We start from the raw sequence: 10,231 nt of genomic DNA on the forward strand, positions 1-10,231 counted from the left end.
ACATGGGTGTTGTTGGCTGGGCCAGCATTTTTTGCCCATCCCTCGTTGCCCAAGGGTAGTTGAGAGTCAACCACATTGCTGCGGCTCTGGAGTCACATGTAGGCCAGACCGGGTAAGGACGGCAGATTTCCTTCCCTAAAGGACATTAGTGAACCAGATGGGTTTTTCCGACAATGGCTTCATGGTCATCAGTAGATTCTTAATTCCAGATATTTATTATTGAATTCAAATCCCACCATTCAAACCCTGCTACAGCAGATGGTGGAATTTGAATTCAATAAAAGTAAAAATGTCTGGAATTAAGAATCTACTGATGACCATGAGACCGTTATCAAATTTTGGAAAAACGCATCTGGTTCACTAATGTCCTTTAGGGAAGGAAATCTGCCGTCCTTACCCGGTCTAGCCAATATTTAACTCCAGAGCCACAGCAATGTGGTTGACTCTCAACTGCCCTCCAAGGGCAACTAGGGATGAGCAATAAGTGCTGGCCAGCCAGCGATGCCCATGTCTCATGAATGAATACAATCTGCTGTGGCAGGATTCGAACCCAGGTCCCCAGGAAACTAGCTGAGTTTCTGGAGTAATAGTCTAACGATAATACCACTAGGCCATTGCCTCCCCATAAAACATGTCCACATGCTTCTTCCGTCAGTTGATCCGGTCTCTTGTACAGTAGGGGGTTGCTAGGCAGCTGTTATTTTAATGCCACGTTATTGTCTATTGCTCTAGGTCCATGCGTACATTATGAGTTACCTGAAGAAAGAAATGCCTTCAGTCTTCAGGAAGGAGAACAAGAAGAAGCAGTTGATTGCAAGGCTGGGAGAAATATTCAAGAACATCCAACTGGAACACCACATTTCACCTGGGGACTTTCCAGACTGTGAGAAAATGCAGGTTAGTCCCACTGCACCCTACATGTGAGGAGGGCCAGAGGCTGCGCTTTGGCTGCTCATATCTCTGTGTTTTCCAGTTAGTCCCAGACATCTTCTGCAAAGGCAAAGCCCTCTTTCTACTAGGATGCTTCTGGGACTTGATGGTTTGTGTTATAAGGAAAGGTTGGATAGACTGGGACTTTTTTCCTCTGGAGTATAGGAGCCTTAGGGGCGATCTTATAAAATAATGATCAGCTAGATAGTCAACATCTTTTCCCAAAGGTCAGGGAGTCTAAAACTAAGGGGCATAGGTTTAAGGTGAGAGGGGAGAGATACAAAAGGGTCCACAGGGGCAGTTTTTTCACTCAGAGGGTAGTGAATGTCAGGGACAAGTTGCCAGAGGTAGTGGTAGAGGCGGGTACAATTTTGTCTTTTAAAAAGCGTTTTGACAGTTACATGGGTACGATGGGTACACAGGGATAGGGACCAAATGCGGACAATTGGGATTAGCTTAGGGGTTAAAAAAAAGGGGAAGTTGGGCCGAAGGGCCTGTTTCCATGCTGTAAACCTCTATGACTCTATATCTCTATCTCTTGTTAGGAATGGCACGATGGCACAGTGGTTAGCACTGCTGCCTCACAATTACAGGGACCCGGGTTTGATTCCGGCCTTGGGTCACTGTCTGTATGAAGTTTGCATATTCTGTGTCTGTGCGGATTTCCTCTGGGTGCTCCAGTTTCCTCCCTCAGTCCAAAGATGTGTGGGTTAGGTGGATTGGCCATGCTAAATTGCGCCTTAGTGTCCCAAGATGTGCTGGTTAGGTGGATTAGCCCTGGGAAATGTGAGCGGTTACGGGGATAGGATGGGGGAGAGGAATTGGGTAAGAGACCCTGCTAGAGAGAGTTGGTGCAGACTCAATGGGCTGAATGGCCTCTTTTGCACTGCCTGTCTTCTATCCTGTGACGGCAGAGGCGGCTCGTCATTGGTTGCCACAGGGATCTTCCAGTCCCACTGCTATCCACAGCGTTTTGTGTGGCTCACCCGTCCCACCGCCAGGGGGCCCATCCATGGGAGCTTGTGGGTCACCTGTGTCAGGGCTGGAAGATCCCACTGGCTGGATAATCCCACCCCCATTTACTCTGTTTTTCTGTTTCCGCAGATGCTGCCTGATCTGCTGAGCTTTTCCAGCTCTTTCTGCTTTTGTTCCAGCTTTCCTGCATCTGTGGTATTGTGCTCCTCATCCGACTGTGGGGGACCTGGGACAGGAGGAGGGTCAGGGTTTGCTCATCTGGCCCACCTCAAGCAGCCGTCACTTTCATAGAAATCATTGTATCATAGAAACCCTACAGTGCAGAAAGAGGCCATTTGGCCCATTGAGTCTGCAGACCACAATCCCACCCAGGCTCTACCCCCATATCCCTACATATTTACCCAGTAATCCCTCTAACCTACGTTTCTCAGGACACTAAGGGGCAATTTTAGCATGACCAATCAACCTAACCCACACATCTTTGGACTAAGGGAGGAAATCGGAGCACCCAGAGGCAACCCACACAGACATGAGGAGAATGTGCAGGCACCGCACAGACAGTCATCCAAGCCAGGAATTGAATCCAGGTCCCTGGTGCTAACCACTGTACTACCGTGCTGCCCTTCTGTGCTGCTGTGTCACCCCTACGCATCTCAGGACACTAAATCCAGGTATTCCAGGTATTCCTGGGATTTACCGTTCCAGTAATCTATCCACTCCCCTACCATATGCAACCCCAGTGATGTCCTATACCCTGCATCTCACTTACACCTCTGCTTGTGTTTGTCAAAAGCAACAATAAAACGTGCATTTATATAGCTCCTTTAAAGTAATACAGCATCCCAAAGCATTGCACAGATGTATTTCTAAAGAAAAAATAGACACAGATCCACATAAGGAGATATTAAGGCAGGTGGTCAAAATGTGGTTAAAGAAAGTAGGTTTTAGAACCATACAATTCCAGCAGTGCAGAAGGAGCCATTCAGCCATTCGAGTCTGCACTGACTCACTGATAGAATATCTTACGCAGGCTCTCTCCCCTGCCCTATCCCCATGTATTTACCTGTTAATCCCCCTAACCAACACATCTTGGGACACTAAGGGGCAACTAGGGACCCCCATGCACTCCGGACATTCTCTCTTCCACCTTCTTCTGTTGGGAAAAGTTACAAAAGTCTGAGGTCATGTACCAAACGACTCAAGAGCAGCTTCTTCTCTGCTGCTGTCAGACTTTCAAATGGACCTACCTTGCATTAAGTTGATCTTTCTCTACACCTTAGCTATGACTGTAACACTATATTCTGCACTCTCTCCTTTCCTTCTCTATGAACGGTATGCTTTGTCTGTATAGCACGCAAGAAACAATACTTTTTACTGTATCCCAATACATGTGACAATAATAAATCAAATCAAATTGAAGTAGAATGGCCAATCCACCTAACCCGCACATCTTTGGGTGGGAGAAACCGGAGGAAACCCATGCAAACATGGGGACAACATGCAAACTCTGCACAGGTACTGACCCAAGACCGGAATTGAAACCAGGTCCCTGGAGCTGTGAGACAGCACTGCTAACTGACTGTGCCGCCATACCGCACCATTTTGAGAGCTTTGGTTGGTTTCACACTTACAAAGAGTAGAAAGCAGGAGACCAGCTTTGGAATAGTCAAGTCTGGAAGTAAGAAAGATAGCGAATGAGGGTTTCAGTAACAGATAAGCTGAGATGCTCGAAGGCAGGCGAATGTATCATCTCCTGCGCTGTAGTCTTAGTGGCATTGCATTGTTTTGTTGATGGGTGGAGGGGCAATGAACAGGCTCACACTAATCTAACCGAATGTCTGTCTTCTGCACAGGAACAGCTCAGAGTTCATGACTTCACAAAGTTCCCCCCTCTCAAACCCAAGATGATGGAGGAGTTGGACCACATGCTTACGTTTGATGTTGCTAAGCTCATGCCTTTGGTGAGACAAGAGGAGATGGAGATGCCAGAGCAGATGGTTCATGGTGGTGCCTTCGATGGGACCTCCAATGGACCATTCATCGAAGGCGTCATTGACGGGATCTTTGAGACGATGGATGAAGATGAATGGGTCGTCACGAAGGACAAGCCCAAGTACGATGAGATTTTCTACAACTTGTCACCCACGGATGGCAAGATCAATGGGGTCAAGGCCAAGAATTGGATGATCACCACCAAGCTGCCAAACTCTGTGCTGGGGAAGATCTGGAAGCTTTCCGATGTCGACAAGGACGGAATGCTGGATGATGAAGAATTTGCCTTGGCCAGCCATCTGATTGAGGTTAAGCTGGACGGCCACGGGCTACCCAGTGAATTACCAGGTTACCTTGTCCCTCCGTCAAAGAGGAGGCAAGTGGGGTCCTCTGAGTAATGGGCCAGGAGAACACACAGTTCTTTACTGGGGCCAATTGTGTTGATTCCGAGTTTGACAATCCCCTTCATTGCAGCAGACTATGTTCTGGAGACAGGAAGGATTGGTAAAGAGGGGTGGGGATGGGGTGTGGGGTGATGGGCTATGTTTGGGAAATGGGAGATTATTTAGTTACTGTTAAATCCAACTGATGGAGAAATCTATAGCTGTACGAATATCCAATTTGGTTATTCATCCTCCTTTGATTTCTTCAGAATTGGTGCTAATTCCGACTGTCTCCAGGCTCATAGACTCAGCATCCTTCTTTGCAAAGTTGCACACTGTTGCTTAAATCCTTTAGCAGCTTGGATGGAAATGTAGATCGATTTGGTGCAAGGCCAGTGTTTCAGGTGCCGAAACTGCCTATTCCCCCGTGACATTAATTCTCACTGCCCATTGCTCCTTCTATCTGCTTTTCACGTAACAGCTTTTGCTTATGTCACATGTCCATGATGCCACAAGTCTGCTTTTCAAATTGCCTCAGAATTTGCAGAAAAAGCGCTTAACCGCTTACTTCATGGTTCTGAGTTGCCCCATTGTAAAGAAAAGCTCCGCACTAACTCCTCACTGCATTGCAATATCTAATGGGCCCCAAGTAAATCAAAGGACTTTACCTTTATTCAGTAGGGGAGGTGGTGGTCTAGTGGGATTATCACTAGACTATCAATCCAGAAACTCTGCTAATGTTCTGGGGGACCCGGGTTCGAATCCCGCCATGGCAGATGGTGGAATTTGAATTCAATAAAAAAAAAATCTGGAATTAATCTACTGATGAACAATGAAACCATTGATGGAAAAACCCACCTGGTTCGCTAATGCCCTTTAGGGAACGAAATCGGCTGTCCTTACTTGGACTGGTCCACATGTGAGTCCAGACCTACAGCAATGTGGTTTACTCTCAACTGCCCCCGGAACAAGGGCAACTAGGGATGGGCAATAAATGCTGGCCCAGCCAGCGATGCCCACATCCCACAAATGAATAAAAACCCCATTCGTTGACTCTGTGAAATGAGTTCGAATCATCCTTTTCCGTGGCTTTGTTCTGATACCTCAACTTGCCTTGAGGTAGTGACCAACATTAGCTGTTTAGCAACTTATGATTTAGCTGTTTCGGTCAGTTCACCTTTTCCAGAAGTTGAGGAGCCTGGTTTCTCCAGCATTGGTTAAGTTCAGTCCTTTGTTGTCAAGGATCCAGTTTCTTCAATCCTCTCAATTTCCTCAGCCCTTATGTCGATGCAAAAATATTTTCCTTCCTGACAGCCAGCTGATGTATATAAAGTGCGTTATTGAAATTTTATACATTTAAACCTTTTTTTGTTTTTTATATATATATATGTTTGTGTAGATCTTATGGATTAACACTGCTGACTCTTGAGGGGGCCGGTCAGGGCAGAGATTGAGAACTTGGGTATGGAGTTTATCCAATGTGTAGTGATTCCTGGAGGAGCTCTGGCCACTCATTCCGGAGCTCCCACCGCGCTAATTCATAAAACCGGCTCCTCTCCCGCGTTGTTGAAATGATACTTGTAGCTCACACCCAAACGAACCGACTCGCAACTCAACGCAATGACTTAGGATATCATCTTATGTTCCAGGCAGTTTTAGTTCTGCTCTGTTCTGGTAATCCCGTCCTTGCCCACAAACCCTCCAACCAACCAGCCTGCAAGTGCGTGCTATCAGGAAATTGCGTACTGCACACCCTACGATAAATAGATTGGAGAGACCACCTCTGAGTTGGATGTACTCTTGGGGGTTTCAGTGCTCCAGCCACTCCCTTGAGCTCATCCAGATTTGAAACATTGGCTCTATTCTCTCTCCCCAGATGCTGCCAGACCTGCTGAGATTCTCCAGCATTTTCTGTTTTTGTTTTACATTCCAGCATCCGCAGTAATTTGCTTTTATTAGTCACAGGTAGGCTTACATTGAAGTTACTGTGAAAATCCCCCAGTCACCACACTCCGGTGCCTGTCTCTGTACACTGAGGGAGAATTTAGCACGGCCAATGCAACCTAATCTCCTCCTCCTCCTGTCACATTTCCCTCCTGGTTTCCCGAGGCGAACGGCATCTTTGTGGCTCAATTGCTTTTTCTCTCTCTCTCTGTAGGGCTAGGGACCCAGGTTCAATCCCTGGCTCGGGTCACTGTCTGTGTGCGGTCTGCACCTTCTCCCCATGTCTGCGTGGGTTTCCTCTGGGTGCTCCGGTTTCCTCCCACAGTCCAAAAGACGTGCTGGTTAGGGTGCATTTTTTTTATTAGGGTGCATTGACCATGCTAAATTCTCCCTCAGTGTACCTGAAGTCATACAAACCCTACAGTACAGAAAGAGGCCACTTGGCCCATTGAGTCTGCACCGACCACAATCCCACCCAGGCCCTACCCCCATATCCGTACATGTTTTACCCTCTAATCCTCTAACCTATGCACCTATGGTCAATTTAGTATGGGCAATCAACCTAACCTGCACATCTTTGGACTGTGGGAGGAAACCCACAGACACAGGAGAATGTGCAAACTCCACACAGACAGTGACCCAAGCCGGGAATTGAACCCAGGTCCCTGGAGCTGTGAAGCAGCAGTGCTAACCACTGTGCTACCGTGACACCCCTGAACGGGCGCTGGAGTGTGGCGACTGGGGGATTTTCACAGTAACTTAATTGCAGTGTTAATGTAAGCCTTACTTGTGACACTAATAAATAAACTTTACTTTAAGCCCTGCTGAGTGTTCCTAGGATTCTCTTTCTGGTTATTTCAGAGTTCCAGCATCCGCCCAGCAGTATTTTCCTTTGATTTTTTTTTGCTGTTTAACCCCCCCCGCACCTCCAATAATTTAATAATTGATGAGTGAAAGTTATCCAAAGAAAACAAGAGGAAAGAATGAAGTCAGAGAGTACGGCAGATCAGTAACAGACCAAGAGAGATGAGAACTAAAGGTTGTGTGGAATTGGAATGCCTGTAGGTTCCAGCAAGCCCGTCCTTGTTTGACTGACTTGACTCCCATTCTCCTATTATGTCACCTCATTCAGCCCCTTGCTCCACACAAATGGATTACTTTAGCCAGAATCCTCTCAGTTATTTTACCCTGAGGGAATAAAAGTACCACACGGAGCAATAATAATCAAATCCCTACAGTGCAGAAGGAGGCCATTCAGCCAATCAAGTCTACAGTGACTCTCTGACAGATTACGTTACCCAGGCCCTCTTCCCCTGTCCCCACGCATTTACCAAGGCTGATCCATCTAACCTGCACATCTTTATATGCTAAGGGGTAATTTAGCATGGCCAATCCACAGGAACTGCACATCTCGGGGAGGAAACCAGACAAAACCCACGCAGACACGGGGAGAGTGTACAGACTCCACAAAGATAGTGCCCCAAACTGGGAATCGAGTCCGGGTCCCTGGCGCTGTGAGACAGTAGCGTTAACTACTGTGCCACCATGCCATCCTTGTCTGAGGACAACTGGGGTGAAGACCAAAGTACACTCAAATTTGTCCTTGGAGTGCCTGGGTTATTTAACTGCACGGCTCTTTTGATTTTGTTTGTACCACAAGATAAGAGTAGCAGAGGTAGGTCTTTCACGCCATTGGATCTGCATTGAATTAGATCATAGAAAATAGGAACAGGAAGGGTCCATTCAGCCCTTCGAGCCTGCTCCACCATTCATTTTGATCATGGCTGATCATCCAACTCAATAGCCTGATCCCACCTTCCCCCCATATCCTTTGATCCCCTTTGCCCCAAGGCCTTTCTGAAAACCATAGAAACCATACAGTGCAGAAAGAGGCCATTTGGCCCATCGAGTCTGCACTGACCACAATCCCACCCACATCCATTCAATGTTTTGGCCTCAACTACTTTCGATGGCAGCAAATTCTGCATGCCCGCCACTCTCTGGAAGAAATGTCTCATCTCATTCTTAAATGGTTTACCCTATATCCAAGACTGTGATTCCTGGCTCTGAATTCCTACCCCCACCCCAGATGACAGATCTGAAGTGATGATCCTCAACTCCCACTTTCCTGCCTTATCCCCAAAACCGCTCGATTCCCTTCCTGATTAAATATCTGTTTATCTCCACCTTCAACATACTTAATGCCCCAGCCTCTACGGTAAAGAATTCCACAGATTCACTCCCCTCTGAGAGAAAAAAGATCCTCCCCATTTCTGTCAATCAATGGGTGACCACCCCCCCACCTCCCTTACTCTGAGATGGTGCTGATCCGAGACTCTCAGACAAGGGGGGATACAACCTCTCAGTATTGACCCTGTCAAGTCCCCTGAGATTCCGATATGGTTGCCTCTCACTGTGCACAGATGAGGGGCTGGCTTCTATACAGGGGATTTTCAGGTTGCTGTGAGATCACGCAACTTGGGGAGAACATTGGTGAAGATCTTGTAAAAGCATTCTCTAATAATAGAGCCTTCGCTCGATCTGCACTCAGAGGGTGAAATAATGACCATATAGGATGGAATAATGACTGTCTGAGACTCTCTTGGGGAATATTAACCCTCTGAGACTCTCCAAAGGAATACAGGCCCATTGGGAACTTGTTTTCTGGCATTTTTATGACTAGTAAACAAGCATTGGAAGAGAACTTTCTTTTCTCTTAATTCTTCAATGCTTTTTCTCCAGAGACGGGTTGATCTTGGAGGTTTACCTTCAATTCCTGGGGCCTCCCAAATTCATAGGTCAACGTGAGGCGCTCGGCACAGGAACAGGCCATTCGGCCCTAACATTCCATGCTGGTGTTTATACCCCGCTCGTGCCTCTGCCCACCTTTCCTCGTCTGAATATACCATCCCAACCCTCTGTTTGTTAAACCTCTTCTCAAAATGCCTCAGTTGTATTTGCTTTGACTCCCCGTCCCCCCAATCTGGTAAAGCAATCACTGCGACAGCTTCTGGTTAGAGCAACGGAAGCAAAGAAAGAGATTAAGTGTGGTTTGAAGCCAATTGAATTCATCTAAAACTTGCAAGAATACTATCCAGCCGTTTGTTGTGAGTTACTGTATACTCTAATTAAAATATATTACTAGCAATATAATAGTTCATGTTTCACTCACTGTACACAGACCGAGAAACACTGTAGCTCCATCGTTGTTTGATGTGGTTTTACTCACTATCTGTTCTGTCTGTTCAGATGTCTGGCTTTGTTTCTGTATGCAAGTTCTCCTGTATAATTGAGATTCTTAATTAAAGTAAGCAGTAAATCAGCCACTCCCGTCTTACAATAGTGTTTCTTGTCCTTGTCTGAAAGGTGCTGAGCTCCAGTTTCCAGAATGCCATGGGATGTGGGCGTCGCTGGCTGGGCCAGCATTTATTACCCATCCCAAATTGCCCTTGAACTGAGTAACTTGCTACTCCATTTCAGAGGGCAGTTGAGAGACAGCCACATTTCTGTGGCTCTGGAGTCACATGTAGGCAGGACCAGGTACTGATGACAAAGGCAATAAATAGCCTAGTGGTATTATCACCAGAAACTCAGCCAATGTTCTGGGGACCCAGGTTCAAATCCGGCCAGGGCAAATGGTTAAATTTGAATTAAAAATATCTGGAATTAAGAATCTACTGATAACCATGAAACCATTGTCGGAAAAACCCATCTGATTCACTAATTCACTGACTCCTTCCTTTAGGGAAGGAAATCTGGCGTCCTTACCCAGTCTGACCTACATGTGACTCCACAGCAATGTGGTTGACTCTCAACTGCCCTCCAAGGGCAACAAGAGATAGGCAATAAATGCTGGCTAGAACTTTCTCTTTGTTTCAGTCTTCACAAAGGAAGATATGAATAATGTACCAGCAGTGCTGAGAGAAACAAGTTTTAGTGAGAAGCTGAAGGAAATCAGCATTAGTAGAGAAATGGTTTTGGGGAAATTGATGGGATTGAAGGTGGAT

The 10,231-nt window shown here is 46.5% G+C and overlaps 1 protein-coding gene across 1 annotated transcript in view; it reads left to right on the top strand.

The window, feature by feature from the left end:
* The window catches only part of LOC145362288 (EH domain-containing protein 2-like), a 51,941-nt gene extending 42,391 nt beyond the window's left edge, over window positions 1-9,550 (top strand). Inside the window, exons 4-5 of the mRNA XM_080218378.1 lie at window positions 733-897; window positions 3,759-9,550. Of these exons, the coding sequence (XP_080074504.1) occupies window positions 733-897; window positions 3,759-4,295 (702 nt within the window). The 3' untranslated portion in view covers window positions 4,296-9,550. The remainder of the gene's footprint in view (window positions 1-732; window positions 898-3,758) is intronic.
* The last annotated feature ends 681 nt before the right edge of the window (window positions 9,551-10,231 follow it).

Source organism: Carcharhinus amblyrhynchos, unplaced genomic scaffold, assembly GCF_965287045.1.
Source record: "Carcharhinus amblyrhynchos unplaced genomic scaffold, sCarAmb.v2.hapA scaffold_37, whole genome shotgun sequence".
Lineage (NCBI taxonomy): Eukaryota > Metazoa > Chordata > Chondrichthyes > Carcharhiniformes > Carcharhinidae > Carcharhinus > Carcharhinus amblyrhynchos.